Below are 16344 nucleotides of genomic sequence, written 5' to 3' on the forward strand. Positions count from 1 at the left end.
TCTCGGAATCCTATGGCAGGCGCCAGGCCAAGGGGGCCAAAGGCCTAGGATACTGTACAGATCCCAGGGACCTTACTGTTCCAGCACAATTTCCTCACTGTCAGTTTTTCAATGTCCTCTGCAATTTTTGGCCTCCAAACTTCATATAAGCTGGGATTCCACTGGCTGTTCACTCTGTTCCTCAGAAGATCCGCTAAATGTTCCAGCTGGGCACAGGGAGAACTGGGCTCTGCTCCCGCCTACCTCAACATCTTCTCACAATCTCTATGTAAACCAAATTTGGTGTATTTGCTGAAGGATCTCCAACTTCCATCACAGGTTTGGCCTGCATCCAGCCAAAAGGGGAAGTGACTTCAAAGGGACAAACTGAAAGTAAGAGAGTTCAAACACAAAGGTATCTACAACCCCTACGGTGTTCTGAGAAAACTCTGCTCTGACTACCTTGCTCTTCTAGTCTTCATTTCCTCTGTAACAGTAGAGAAAAACTGTTTGTACTTCTTAATCCTCGCAGCTCTTCAGCCATTCCCTAACACCCCTCTCCTGTCTGGAAACCATCAAAATGCTCTTTGTATCCATGATTCTGATCTGGTCTTGTCTGCTTTGTTTTTCAAATTCAGTTGTTGATAGATATGTTTTATTGTCATTTCATTGTTTATAGTTTTGATCTGCTTTTTCTCAAATAAGAACCTTTAACATTACATGTAATGATGGTTTGGTAATGGTGAACTCTTTTAGCTTTTCCTTGTTTGGAAGCACTTTCTCTGCCCTTTGCATCTAAATGATAGTTTTTCTGGGTAGAATAATTTTGGCTGTATGTTCTCACTTTTCATGATTTTGGATATTTCTTGCCAGTCCCTTCTAGCATGTGCAGTTTCTATTGAGAAATCAGCTGACAGTCTTATGGGAATTCCCCTGTAGTTTGCTTTTCACTTGCTGCTCTTAAGATTCTCTTATCTTTAACCTTTGGCATTGTAATTATGATTTGTCTTAGAGAGGGCCTCTTTGTAGCCATCTTGTTTGGGATTCTGTGCTTGCTGGATTTGCATGTCTATTTCCTTCACCAAATTAGGGAAGTTTTCTTTCATTATTTTTTCAACTAGATTTCCAATTTATTGCTCTTTCTCTTCTCCTTCTGGCACCCCAGTGAGGTGAAGCCAAACTGTGAGCCTAGGCTAGTTGTTGCCAGTGCCAGGCTTGGGGCCACTCAGCAAGAAGAAGGGGTACTGGGGGCTAATTGATGCTGGCTGTTGCTTGTTTGAGAGGATTTAGAAAGTTATGAATCATGAGCCAAGGCCAGCCATTCTTAGGGAAAAACTACTGTTAATAGATTGGATAGGCCCATAAGTTGGATGTGATGGAGCCTCAAGGGGATCACCATCACAGGGCAAACAGTGTTAGGCAGGTTCAAGATATGGCACCAGCATGCCAGCTCTGTGGCTCTGTGGGGGGAAAGTCAGAAAAAGGACAATGACCTCTGCCCACTTTTTTGTCTGGGAGAATGCTATCCCCCAGCTCTCACCTTGATGTCAGACACTTCACTTCCTCACTCTATGTCACTGGTGCCTTTCAAGCTGCTACCCTAGTGCTGGATCTCAGAGGGAGTGAGTCTGAGGAAGTCTGTGTGGGGGTTATTTAAGAGCAACTGCTTGTAACTCCACAAGCTTCTTCCATTGACTCAATCCCTGTTGGTTTTTGCAGCTAGAAGTAATGGGGACTTACTTTCCTGGCACAGGAACCCTGGGCTGGTTGGCCTGGTATGGGGCTGAAACTCCTCACTCCTGAGTTATTACTCTCAATTTTTTTATCCACCACATGTGGATGTGGGACAAGCCTGTTCCGTATTTCTGCCCTTCCTCCCAGCCTAGATGGATGTGATTCCTTTAATTCCATGATTGTCAGACTTCCATTCAACTTGATTTCTGATAGCTCTGAGTGATGGTTGTTCTAGTTTAGTTGTAATTTTGATGTGGTTGTGCTAGGCAGTCTGTGTACCTATACCTCCATTTTGACTGGAAGTCTAAAACAATCTTTTTGAAATTTCTTTTATTAAAATTTTTAAATTTTTAATAGGGTTTATTTATTTTTAGAGAGAGAGAAATGGTTGAAGAGAGGGAAACATCAATGTGTGGTTGTCTCTCATGCACCCCCCACTGGGGACCTAGGTATGTGCCCTGACTGGGAATAAAACTGGCAACCCTTTGGTATGCCAGCCGGCACTCAATAAATCCACTGAGCCACAGCAGCAGGGTTAAATTTCTTTTTTTAAAAAAGATTGTATTTACTTATATTGAGAGAAAGGAGAAGGGAGAAAGGGAGGGAAACATTGACAGTAGCCTCTCTCCCATGTACCCTGACTGGAGACTGACCCACACCCTAGGCAGGTGCCCTGACCAGGAATGAAACCAGGGACCTTTTGCTTTGCAGAATGATGCCCAACCAACTGAGCTACTGTAGTCTGGTGAAAAACAATCTGGAAAAAGAAAAACAAAACTGGAGGACTCACATTCTTTTTTAAAAAACATATTACAAAGCTACAATAACAAAAACACTGATATTGGCATACAGACCAATGGAATAGTATAGGGAGGCCATATATAAGCCCTTACATATATTGCCAAATGATTTTTGACAAGGTTCCCAAGACCATTCAATGGGGGAAATAACAGTCTTTTCAACAAATGATGGTGGGAAAACTGGATATCCACATAGTAAAGAATGAAGTTGGACCCTTACTTAACATCATATAAAAAAACTAACTCAAAGTGGATCAAGGACCTCAATATAAGACCTAAAACAAGGAAACTCTTATAATTAAAAAAGTTTATTCATGAAAAAGACACTATCAACAGAGTAAAAAGGCAACCCACAGAATGGAGGAAAATATTTACCAATCATATTATCTGATAATGGATTAATATCCAGACTACATAGAGAACTAAAACTCAACAAGAAAACAACCTGATTCAAAAATGGGTAAAGGATTTGAACAGACATTTATCCAAAGACAACATACAAATTGCCAATAAGTACATGAAAATATGTTCAACAGCACTAATCATTAGGGAAATGAAAATCAAAACTACAATGAAATACCATCTCATACCCATTACAATGGCTACTATCAAAAAAACCCAGAAAATGTGTTGGCAAAGATGTGGTGAAATGAGAATCCTTGTGCACTGTTGGTGGGAATGTCAGGTGGTGCAGCCACTGTGGAAAACATCATGGAGATTTCTTTTTTTTTTTTTAAGATTTTATTTATTTATTTTTAGAGAGGGAAGGGAGGTAGATAGAGAGGGAGAGAGAAACATCAATGTGCAGTTGCTGGGGGTTATGGCCTGCAACCCAGGCATGTACCCTGGCTGGGAATCGAACCTGGGACACTTTGGTTCGCAGCCCACGCTCAATCCACTGAGCTACGCCAGCCAGGGCGAGATTTCTAAAAAAAATTAAAAATAGAACTACCATATAAACCCACAATTCCACTTCTGGGTATGTACTAAAAAATACTGATAGCAGGTTCTTGAAGAAATATTTGGACACATGTTAACAATAGCATCACAACAGCTAAAACATGGAAGCAACTCAAGTATCTGCCGATGGATGAATAAACAATACATAGTATATACATACAATGGAATATTATTCAGCCTTAAAAGAAAATTCTGCAACATGCTACAACATGGGTGAAACACAAGGTCATTATGCTAAGTGAAATAAAACAATCACAAAAAGACAAAAACTGTTTTATTCCACTTCTATGAGGTACTTAGAATAGCCAAATTTATAAAGACAGAAAGTACAATGGTGGTTGCCATGCAGTGGGTGAAGCGGAAAGTGGGAAGTTACTGTTTAATGGGGGAAGAATTTCAATTTTAAAGATGAAGAGAATTATGGGGATGGATGGTGGTAATGGTTGCACAAAAATGTGAATGTATTTACTACCAATGAACTGTACACTTAAAGATAATTAATTTGGCCTTGGCTGGTGTGGCTCAGTGGATTGAGTGACGACCTGTGAACCAAAGCATTGCCAGTTTGACTGCCAGTCAGGGCACATGCCTACATTGTGGGCCAGGTCCCCAGTAGGGGGCACGTGAGAGGCAACCACACACAGATGTTTCTTGCCCTCGCTTTCCCCTCTAAAAATAAATAAAATATTTAAAAAGATCATTAAGATTGTTATACTATGTATATTTTTACCATGAGAAATACAAGAAATGAATTCAGATGGATCAAAGAATTGTCAAGACAAAAAGGAACAAAGATTGTATTTTGTTAGATTCTTTTCATAGTAGCAAAGACTAGACACAATCAACCCACCAAGGAGTATGTGTGTGTGTGCATACTGGAATACTATCCAGCTATCATAAAGAATGTAGATGGTCAGATAAATACATATGATTTCAAAGATACACAGTTTAGTAAAAATGGCAGATGCAGCAGAGTGCTGATAGTATACTCTTCTTTGTTTAAACTATGGGTCATATAAACATACTTGTGTAGTAATGTATACATAGAATATTTGGGAATATATAAGAAACATAACTAGTTGATTTTGGGGAGGAGATGGGTTGGGAGGTCAGGGAAGATAACTAACTTTACAAACTCCTTGAAAAATACCTTAACCCACATTTTTAAAACTTAATCCAAAAGCAAACTAATTTCGATTCAATGGTCATTTAATGTTTGAATATTGAAAGGTTTCTTTCCTATAATAGAATGAGCAAGTGTTTTGAGAATCAACTAGTCAGATGCTATTAATTCAAAATCAAGTCTGATACTCCTAAAATAGTGAAAAATTAGAGTATATAAATTCAAAAATGTTTTAAAATCATATAGTAATGTTAACCAACACTTATCCACCTGAGAATTGGTGCTATTACACAATCCCAAGAACCTATTTAAACAAAATGGAAAAAAGAACCACTACCAAATCTTCCTAAAGATATTGTTGAGAGAAAAAAGAGTGGATAATTGGTTATAACAGTGAAATGGCTTAAGCTTAAATTAATAAGCAATAGATCCATTTGTTCATTTTCACAGGCAGCTTTATTTGGTTTTTAGAAAAATATATACAATTACTGGATCCTCAGCTCTCTTAAATAGTTTTAAATTAACATATGCAAGTATGCAAGTTCAAGGAAACTATTTCCACAGTTGGAATGCCAATACTGTTCAATGAAGCAGTAGACAGGAATTCTGGCAGTCAAGTCCAACCACTAATGGGAGCAGCAGGAACTGAGCAGGTCATTTGGGTCAGATAGCACAGGAGAGGTTGGTCCCCTTTGTTTGAATTTTAAGAAAAGAAAAGATGTGTGTATTTAGCTATCCTAACCACTGTACTTTGTGTGTAGATGTTTGGATGTAGGGTGGAGGCCGCTGGAGCCCACAGGCTAACTCTGTTCAAGCAGAGCTCACCTTTCAGGGGGGTATTCAGTGGGTTTAGATCTGTTAGGATTACCTGTCACAGTCAACTGGTAGCAATCAAAACTCAAAGTTGTGGAATGTTTGTTAATACTGTTTCTTTGGATCAGACCTTTACTGTCTCCTGAATGTTCTTGTTAATGAATTCAAAGTATCCAACACTGTTTGTGAAGACTGTTCAAGTGGCAGCTGACTTCCACAGTTTTAAGAAGTTAAACACAAAGGCAGCAGGGAGTGCCTCAGCTTAGTTTCAACCTCACTTTTTCCAGGATATACTATGCACTGCATATAAATAATTGCATCCTATGGAAACTCCAGGCCTACCTGTCTAGGAGCACAATTCGGCCCCCACTGCTTCTGGGGCTTCTCATGAAATGGCAGCATAATCAGCGCGCCAGCCAGAGGCCAGTTTGTCATACTACTTCCCGAGGGGCTTAAAGGGAACTGGGTTAGGGAACTGATACCAGGAGCCATCATCCTCTCCTTGCTGTACACACACACTTGCTAAGTAGGCAAAGTGAGCTGAGCAGCTTCAGCTTTGGGCTCTACAAACACATGTCTGATTGGGGGAGGGGTAATGGGAGCCAGGAAATGAGCAGGGGAGCTGGAAGCCCATTAAGAAGGAGAGGGGAGAGTGCGAAATTTCGTTCTCTGCTCCTGGATCTCCTGCTTAGTCTTTTGGATGCAGTTGAATATCTCCTTAAAAAGCGCTTTATATTCAGGAGGCGGTGTGCTGCTGGGGGAACAGGCAAGCTCAGGGGTGCCAGTGATGGTCAGATCCCTGGCAGCTGAGTCCCTGGCTGGAGCCCTGGCAGTCTGCACAGCTTTGTGGGACAGTGAGTCCCCCTCCTGCTGGCATTTCCGCAGCAGCTCCTCATACTTGGCCTTCAGGGCACTATACTGAGTGTCCACTTCATGCAGCAGGGACACACCCCTCTGCTTCACAGCCTTGGCCCTTCGGATGCAGGTCTCCTCATGGCCCTTCACAATATCACCACCTGCCAAGCTACTGAGCACCGTTTCACTGCTGCTGCGCTTGAGGGGCCTACGCTGGGTCTCCGGCACAGTCAGCAGCATCTCCTCCAGAAGGCTCTGGTCAGGTTCCTTGAAAGGGACCAACAGGGAGTCTGGCACCAGCTTCTCAACCCCATTCATGAAGGGACGCTCCGACTGCAGCACCCTCCGCATTTCAGCCACCTCAGCCTCCAGCTCCAGCGCCCGGGCCCGGTAATCGCTGGCAGCCCCCAGCTGCTGCTGCAGCTCATCATTCTCCTTCAGCACGAGCTCATACTCCTCCTCCAGGCCTCCCCGCCTCTGCCGCTCCAGGCTCAGCTGTGTTTGCAGTGTCCTCACTGCATTCTTCAAGTGCTTGTTTTCCTCTTCCTCGGGGCTTGGATGACTTGGGAAGGAAGTGATCTTTTCTGCAAACACGTGGTCATACACGAAGTGTCTACAAAAAAATATGGGAAGAACATATTACACAGGTGACAGAGAACGAAGAGCAGAGGAGTAGTGACTTTTTTTCAACTAAATGTTTTCAAGGAGCTGTAACAGGGACTGAATTTTTGCCTATTCCTCACTACAGCAGTGGCTAAAATTGTGTGAGGTGGGCAAATAAAACATGTTTGAAACAAAAATTTTAAGACTAATTTTTCTTAAACATTGAAAGTGCTCCAGAACACCCACTCCCAAGACCCAGCAAACAGAGATAGTCAACTGCTATCTCTCCAAGGAGTGGGAGTAGCCCAGAGGTCCCCAACCTTGGTTAGATTAGACTCTTCAGGGTAGTCCTAAAAATTATTGACTCCTGGGTCCCCCCGCCCTTCGGACCTAGCTGATTTGCCACCTGGATTTGGGGGTTTCCCAAGCTCTCCATGTGGTTTATAACATGCAGCCAAGGCTGAGAACCATCGCTGCAGTGATTTTCAACCAGGAAAGCACATCAGAATCAACTAGCAGCTTTTTACCCACACCCAGAGATTCTGATGTAGGCCTGAAGGAATCCCTTGTATTGCAGTTGAAAAACTGCACAGGTGAGCTGAAGAACCAATAAACCCAAGGGTGAGACCCAGCAAACACAGGCCTCTCTCCTGTTCAGGGTCCTGTGTGACAATGTGCTCACCTGCCTCTCACAGGATGGAGAACCCCATGAGGGAGAGCAGGAACTGTCTGTTCTCCTCCCTACTTTTCATGTCCAGCACAGCACCTGACACACAGCAGGTGCTCAATGAATAGTACTTAAATAGAAATTCAATCTCATAACTAAATTATAAAGGCATTTTTGTAGGCATAAAAACCATTCACCAGGATTTTTGTTTTACTGCAATTTCAATTTTTTCTTTATTCTAATGTGAAATACAACCCCCAAATTTGTGGTCTATCAGAAGTGCTGCATTTTATTTTAAACAAATTTAAACACATTAAGAGCATAGAAATAAATGCTCCTAAGACTTTAGAAAATGAGTTTTTCATGGAATTACTAATACCCAAGAACTGTATAATTTGCATGTTTAAGTGGTTTTGCTCAAACCACTGGTGCTCTAATAGCCAAGTGGCATTTCTTAAATGTACTTTGAAGCTACAGGAATGCAGATGGCATGTGTGTGGAGACACCTCCACCAGGACATGCTACAGAAGGTGGGCTCTTACTGGCGCAGGTCATAGAGCTCTTTCAGACACGAGAAGCTGGGTGCTGACTTCTGGTCACATTTCCCCTGGCTCCTCTTCTCTTGGCTAGATGACTTCAACTCCTCCACTTGGCTCTGGAGGTGATCGATGTTGGCTTGCAGGCACTCGATTGTTTCAGTCAGACTGTGAGGGATGATAGACAGAGGCTGATTGCTACTTGTCATATGAAATTGAGGGCATTGCAGTGAGGAGAGATTAGTTCTCAGCCACTCAAACTGGGCTTTCTTAATTGGAAAAGATTGCTACCTAATCTCTATTCTTCATAAAGAATTAAATTAAACCTTACCCCATACTGACCCAAACCCGCAACAGCCATGATCTATTCTACTTTATACTCAATGACTCCTGCCCAGGGCCTCCTTGATGGATTGTAGAAAGTTTACCTCAGAATCTTCTGCTGTGAGGCCTTGCTGTCAGCAACAAGCTTTTGGTTTGTTTCTTCCAGTTCTCTTGCTGTGACATCTAACTGCTCATAAACTTTCGCATGCTGCTCATTCATCTGCCGCAGAAGCTCCACCTGCTTGGTCAGGTACTGTAAGAGAAGGTGGTTATGTATGACCAGTTACACACTAAACAGATGAGACACCTGCAGCCTTTCAGCACCACTGGGTGTCATTCAACGCAATTCTGACATGAACTTCCTGGCATTAGTGACCCCACAGATCATGAGGGTTCAGTCCCACAAAAATGCTCGCACTTTGGATGCCAGTTGCAAGTCCCAGGGGCTGCCTGTGCTTTCAGCTAACTGGCTATACTTTGGGGGTTCCCATGACCTCCCCTCAGGTTCAATAATTTGCTACAAGAACTCACAGAACTCAGGAAATTGCTTTACTTACATTTACTGGTTTATTTATAAAGGAATCAAGCCCTGGCTGGCATAGCTCAGTGGATTGAGTGCGGGCTGTGAACCAAAGTGTCGCAGGTTCGATTCCCAGTCAGGCCACACACCTGGGTTGCAGGCCACGGTCCCCAGCAACCACACATTGATGTTTTTCTCTCATTCTCCCTCCCTTCCCTCTCTAAAAATAAATAAAGTAAAATAAAGAAATATTAAAAAAAAAAAGGAATCAACTTAGGAACAACCAACTGGAAGAGATGTACTGGGCAAGATGTGGGGCTGGATGTGTGCAGAGCTTCCATGCCCTCTCCAGACGTACTACCCTCCCACACATCAGTGTGTTCACCAACCCAGAAACTCCCTCAGCCTCGTTTCAGTTTTATTGAAGCCTCCGTATAAAGGTATGACTGATTAAATAATCACCAGTCTCTAGTCCCTGTTCCCTTCCCAGAGGCTGGAGCTCGGTTGAGAGTTCTAGCTTTCTTCTGGCAACCAGTCCACATCCTATCCTATTTCAGGGGTTTTATGAGCTATGTGTCAGGAACTGGAGACAAAGAATAAATATGTAATTTTTATTATACCCACAATAGCACGGGTTAATTTAGTGAAGAGAAGACTTTAAATCCTAACTGAACTGCCTGTCCTAATAGGAGGTGAGTACAAGTCATGCTTTATATGCTTAGTTTCCCCAGTGCTCACCAACACCCTGTGTGTCAGTGAGGTTGGGCAAACCCTACAAGGCACGTAACACACATAAAATTCATATCCAACAGGGAAAGCCACTGAGAGATGATGATCCCACAAGAGAAAAAGTAAGGAACATACAATCAATGTTTAAGCAAAAGTTTTATGTTTTACAGAAAGAAGAAAGCCTGAAGTAGAGGATTTCAGATGATTTTCACTTGAAAAATATTTTTTTCTCTAAGTGAGCCTTTGTGGAAAAAAAATGGGGGTGGGGGATAAGGCATAATATTGATTTAACCAGAAAGAGATATTTTAATTTATTATTCAAAGGCTCTTGTTATTTTTAATTCTGTGAGAATGTTATCACCATAATCCTTATTTATGAAAAATTTGCCAGATTATTTTGGTGCTGCTAATACTGCTTTCTAAATGGTCAAGGACAGAGAATTATCACAATAATGCCTCAGTGTTAAGTTACTTTGATTTCCCACTTGATTCTACCTGAAGACACTGAAATAGTATATATAACTTTAAAAACACTTTTCTTGAGGCTTTTAGAAAAAATCCTCACCTGAGGATATGTTTATTGATTTTAGAGAGAGAAAAACATTGATGTGAGAATCACTGATCAGTTGCCTCTTTGTATGAGCCCCAATCAGGGATTCAACCTGCAACCTAGACCTAGGTATGTGCCCTGGATCAAACCCAAAACTTTTGGTGTATGGGTTGATGCTTCAACCAATTGAACCACCCAGCCAGGGCTTCCTGAGGCTTTTTACACAACTATACAAGCATTTGCAAAACTAACCAACTCTTCAAATAGTGGGATAAACAATCCCAATGAACTCTTTAAACAGTAGTGTGGCAGAGCTGAAAAAACACACACAGCCTGTTCTTCAACTCTGGTCACATAACTTGGGAGCAATGTGTTGAGTAAACAGCTCTCATAACTTCATCTTTCTCATCTAAATTCTTAGAGTCAAAAGTGTTTCAGAAAATTCTTTAAACTTTAGAAAGACTACATGGCACAATCCACCCACACGCTTTATAACACCCCAGTGAGGTCTGGTAGCACCCTGTAATTAAGCATTACTATTTCTGCATCTAAAAGTATGAATAATATTGATTATAAACAGTCTCACATCAGTTTAGATCAGGGTTTGCTGCCCCCCCCCCAATTTTTGCTGTAAACTTAAGAAAAAAAAATCTTGTTTTATAAGCCTTGAGTTTGGAATTGAACAAAAGAGGCTGTAGATCAGTTTGCACCTAGTTTGTAGATGCTGATAAAATGAGATGAAATGAGGTAAGCAGCACAGCACATGGCCCCTGTGAAGTCTGTTCTTACTCTTCACTCCCTCAGCCCCACCAGCTCTCCTGGTCCCTGGGACACCAACCATTGAGTCTCCTGGGGGAAGCCTTTTTGGAACTGCAGGAGGGTGCCCTTAATCTTGTCCTCTGACTAGCAATGTCATAGCAGATTCCGGTATAGGAATGTGTTAATCTCTTAGGAATACTAGAAAAAAGGTTTAGAATCATAGGAAAATATATAATGGTTGCAGAAATTTTCCAAGCTACTTTATATCAAGTATTAGGTCTAAAGTACTCTTTGGGACCGATCCACAACAACATAAAAGGCTAATCCATGGCCATACACTAAATATTAATTTACAACAGGAGCTGTTCCTGCCCAGGAACTGAAATATTCCTGTCCTCTGTAGGACAGACCTACACACCTGCCCCATAGAGAGCAGGTGAGAGGCCAGTTCCCACAGAAGCCTTTGGGTGGGTGAAGGCTCAGAGAAAAGAGATGGCCTGATGGGAGGCAGTGACATAGTAGCTAAAAGCACAAGCTTTGGCATGAGAACTTGCTTTGAGGTCCCACCTTGCCATTTCTAACTGGCTGACATTTAGCAAGTAACTTTTTCTAAGGTGAGATTAATTTACCTACCTTATAAGAGTGCTGTGAGATTAACAGATGTAAAGGGTTCAGCATGGTATCTGGCATACGAAAAACTGCTCAATAAGACAATAAGAGGTAGCTATTGTTATCTTTATCTACAGTTCCATTTTTCAAACTTTACATGTGGTAAGATTCATCTGAGGATTTACTGAAGTACATATAGGAACCTGGGCTCTTTCCCTTAGAATTCTCATTCAGTGAGATTGGGGTAAAGCCAAGATTCTGCATTTTTAGCCAAAAATCAGGTGATGATAGTACAAATGGTCCATGGATCACACTTATCAGAGAAAGGCTGATCTTGGAAGTAGAGAACCCTGGAAGTCTCCCCTTCCTCAGTGTCTTTCTCCTGGGTCTGGGAGATAGAAGCTTTCACTTGGATAAACAATAATTCTTAAACTTAATCTTACCATTTCCCTTCATAGGACTTAGTTTAGTTGCAGCTATTCACTAAGATTGGGCTATACATTAACTGTATCACAGCAGCATTCCCACCATGTTATATTTTTATATGTTTTTAGAATCATAATCCCCTGAAATTACATACCAGTTACCTTAACCTCAAGTGCTTCTTCCTAAATTCTCAGTCCACCCAAATACAGACTCTCTACAGATGGCTAATCTTATCTATTACATTTTAAAACTCTTTTTTCAAAGTATTTTTATTGATTATGCTATTACAGTTTTCCCAATTTTTCCCCCTTTATCCTCCCTCCACCCTGCCCCCCCAACCCTCCAGCATCCACCCCCCTTAGTTCATGTCTATGGGTTGTACATATAAGTTCTTTGAGTCCTCTGTTTCCTATACCATTTTTTATCTCTCCCCATCTATTTTATGCCTACTAATTATGCTTCTTCTTCCCTATACCTTCCCCCCGCCCTTCCCCTTCTCCACTGAACTCCCTCTGTGTGATGTCCATTTCTCTGATTCTGTTCCTGTTCTGGTTGTTTGCTTAGTTTTTGTTTGCATTGTTTTTCTTTTCTTTTTAGGTTCATTTGTTGATAGTTATGAGTTTGTTGTCATTTTACTGTTCATATTTTTGATCTTCATTTTCTTAGATAAGTCCCTTTAATGTTTCATATAATAAGGGCTTGGTGGTGATGAACTCCTTTAACTTGACCTTATCTGGGAAGCACTTTAGCTGCCCTTCCATTCTAAATGATAGCTTTGCTCAATAGAGTAATCTTGGATGTAGTTCCTCGCCTTTCATGGCTTCGAATACTTCTTTCCAGCCCCTTCTTGCCTGTAAGGTCTCTCTTGAGAAATCAGCTGATAGCCTTATGGGAACTCTTTTGTAGGTAATTGTCTCCTTCTCTCCTGCTGCTTTTAGGATCTTCTTTTTGCCTTTAGTCTTGGGTAACTTAACGATGATGTGCCTTGGTGTGTTCCTCTTCGGGTCCAACTTCTTTGGGACTCTCTGGGCTTCCTGGAAGTCTATTTCCTTTGCTGGATCAGGGAACTTTTCCTTCATTATTTGTTCAAATGAGTTTTCAACTTCTTGCTCTTGCTCTTCTCCCTCTCGCACCCCTATGATTTGGACATTGGAATGTTTCAGGTTGTCTCAAAGAATCCTCAGCCTCTCTTAATTTTTTTTGGATTCCTGTTTCTTCTTTCTGATCCAGTTGGATGTTTATTTCTTCCTTTTGTTCCAAATCATTGCTTTGAACCCTGGTTTCTTTCTTGTCACTGTTGGTTCCCTGAAATATTTTGCTTTATTTCATTTTGGGTATCTTTCATTTTTTCGACCAAGTTCAATCAGTTCTGTGAGCATTTTGATTACCAGGGCTTTAAATTCTCCATCAGATAGGCTGGCAATCTCCTCATCACTTAGTCCTGAGGTTTTGCTTTGTTCTTTCATTTGGGCCATATTTCTTTGCCTTGGTGCAGCTGGTAGGTTGTAAGGGGGCGGGGCCTTAGGTATTCACTCAGGTAGGGCAACCCTCTTTGTTGCTTTGGGGGCTGCCTGGGGGGGAGGGGCCAGAGAGGGAACAATGCAGCTTGCCTGCTTCTCTCTAGCGCACTTTCCAACACGCTCTCCTGTCAGACTGGAAGTATCTTCCACTGCAGCAACCTCAGCCTTAGCCCAGAGTCAGCTCTGAGTTCCAGTTTTCCCCTTAAGTCAGTCCCTCCCCCCACAGCTCTGCTGAGCTAGGGCAGCCAGCCTCAGCCACCTTGTTGTGGTTTTTCTGAGTTGCCCAAAAGGTCCACCTTACCAGTATGGCTGATTTTTTCTTTAATTCCTTGGTTGTTGGAGTTCCATGCAGTTTGATTTTCTGGCACTTTTGGTTGTTTATTGGTTTTAGAATGGTTGTTGTCCTCCTTTTGGTTGTGCGAGGAAGCAAAGGGTTTCTACCTATGCCTCCATCTTAGCTGGAACTCCTTAAAATTTTCTATGGATAACTTCAAACATGTATAAATGCAGAGAAAATGGCTTAATAAACCCCCATGTGCATATCATCCAGTTTAAATAATTATCAATAGTCAACCTTGTTTCATCTCTCCCACATTCTGCATCTTCAATCATTTTTAAAGCAAGTCTATCTAATTCAAGCATACATATTTACATATTTCTAAAAAATACTTTTAATTTTTAACCACAATTCCAATTATACCTACAAAAAATCCCCAATAATTCTTTAATGTTATCTCTTTTGTTTCAGTGTTAATACTGCCCCAACTGTGTCTTAAATGGGTTTACCAGCTTCATCTGTTAGCTACTGTCTTTCTTATTTCATACTCCAGGGTATGTTCACCCTAAAATTTTAGAGATGCCTCACTCCCTGTCCCTCCTCCTTCAAGGCCTTTACCCTACTCTCCCCACTCCCACTGGCACCATTTAATCCAGCAGTTAACCTAGGATCCATGGATAGAATTGAGAGGCCCTTGCCAACTTGGGGAAAGTTACATCTTCATCTTCACTAATTTCTAATTGAAATTTAGCATATCCTTCAATTATGAATGGTGGCAACAAACCACCACAAGTAGGAAGGGTATTTAGGTGTTCATCACCAATAGAAATCATAGATATTTCCATATCTCACTATAGTGGTTGTAGCCATCACCATTTGAAATTACAGTAATTTTTTGGATTGCCATTAGAGCTTGGTATTTAATGCACCTCATAATGAAACACCTATATTACTAACCACACATTTATTTTTTCAATATTTTGATAGGCATTCAATAACAGATTCCCTGTGTAATTCTATGTATGCTAAGTGGAACATTACAAACCTCAGTACATATCCAAAGAGTTGTATGGCACAAAAATAGTCAATAGCCCTGATTACCCTTTAGGTCTCTGTTCAAACAACCTATTCCAAAGCCTTTTCAGACATCTTCTCCCAAGGCACCCGATTAATTTCCCTCAAAACACTTAACACAATAATAAACAACTGAGCTACTTACTTGTTAATGTCATAGTCTTTCTAACACTCTTCTCATATATTTGGTCAATTTAGCACAATTCTTGATGCATAGTAGGGACCTAAAAAATACTGCCTGAACGGCCATTTCTAGACCTCTGTTCACAACAGCTTGTGCTTTGCAAAACTCAGCTGCGACGTGTCCGGGGACTGGACTCAAAGGTTTTGAGAAGGGCTTTAGTTTTAGCCCTCATGGGAAAAGGCCCTATTAGCCACTAATTCTCTCTCCTCTCAACCCATTTACAGATTATTTCTCTGTATTTATTCCCCTGGCACTGATACTCCCCAGTAATCTGAAAGACAGTAATTTATAATTCCTACCAGCTATTATGTGGGTCTCAAGTTGCTGCCCCTTTTTCAAGAGATAATGCTCAAATTAGAGTTGTGGCCAATATATAGGAAACAAGTCAATATGCAACTAAGCACAAAGAGGCTATGTGAAAAACTATAGTAAGTCCCCCTCGTTTGATATATAAAAGCTTGTGATAACCCTGGCCAGGTAGCTCAGTTGTTAGAGCGTCATCCCAATACGCCAAGATTGTGGGTTTGATCCCAGGCTCAGGGCACCTACAAGAAGCAACAAATGAAAGCACAAATAAGTGGGACAACAAATTAATGTTTCTCTCTCTCTCTTTCCCTCCTTCTAAGTCAATCAATTAATAAAAAAACTAAAATAAGTAAATAAAGCAAGCAAGCCAGCCTGTGACAAAAACACAATAAAACCATTTAGGAAGCCTTTGTGATATTTTGGTCTCATAGCACTTGGCTTTAAGAGATAATCCACAGAATGGCAGGGAGCTTGTTTTCATATGGTAGGAGTTTAATCTTATTATTATTAAAACTAATTAGAAAACCTTTCACTTCTCCAAGAATTTGTGATAGGTTACCTAGCAGAGTAGTCCTAATTGGTCAGCAACTTAAAACAGAAATTATTAAATCTCTCAGCAAGTACTGATTTAAGTCTATAGAATCAGAACTCTATACAGGCTTGATTTTTGAAACTTCAATTAGCTTATTTCTACCCCTCATTTAAAAGTCATAGATATGCTTCAAATGTCCTGGTTTCCTCAATTCAGAATCTCTGATACACAGTCTCAAATGAATCTGACTGGACTGCCAAGTTCCTAAAATTCAAGTGCCAAAAAGACTTTATGTACAAAAGTATTTGCCATATTCAGCAAGGAAAAGGGAGAAACTTAAGCAGACAGTGAGAGGAGAACATGGGGTAGCAAAAATGTCAAGAGTATCAAAGTTTAAGTGCCTTGAGTTATCTCACACGTCTTGAAATTTGCACAGAAGGTCACTTCAACTATGAGCACAAGGT

General features: G+C 41.1%; 1 protein-coding gene across 1 annotated transcript in view; it reads right to left on the reverse strand.

The window, feature by feature from the left end:
- Positions 1 to 4096: 4096 nt before the first annotated feature.
- The window catches only part of CDR2 (cerebellar degeneration related protein 2), a 31563-nt gene continuing 19315 nt past the window's right edge, over positions 4097 to 16344 (reverse strand). Inside the window, exons 3-5 of the mRNA XM_045849350.1 lie at positions 8499 to 8647; positions 8077 to 8238; positions 4097 to 6877 (exon numbers count right to left, since the gene is read on the reverse strand). Coding sequence (XP_045705306.1) covers positions 6043 to 6877; positions 8077 to 8238; positions 8499 to 8647 — 1146 coding nt within the window. The 3' untranslated portion in view covers positions 4097 to 6042. The remainder of the gene's footprint in view (positions 6878 to 8076; positions 8239 to 8498; positions 8648 to 16344) is intronic.

The sequence above is a fragment of the Phyllostomus hastatus genome, unplaced genomic scaffold, assembly GCF_019186645.2.
Source record: "Phyllostomus hastatus isolate PE091 unplaced genomic scaffold, TTU_PhHast_1.1 phas_contig_64, whole genome shotgun sequence".
In the NCBI taxonomy this organism is placed as follows: domain Eukaryota; kingdom Metazoa; phylum Chordata; class Mammalia; order Chiroptera; family Phyllostomidae; genus Phyllostomus; species Phyllostomus hastatus.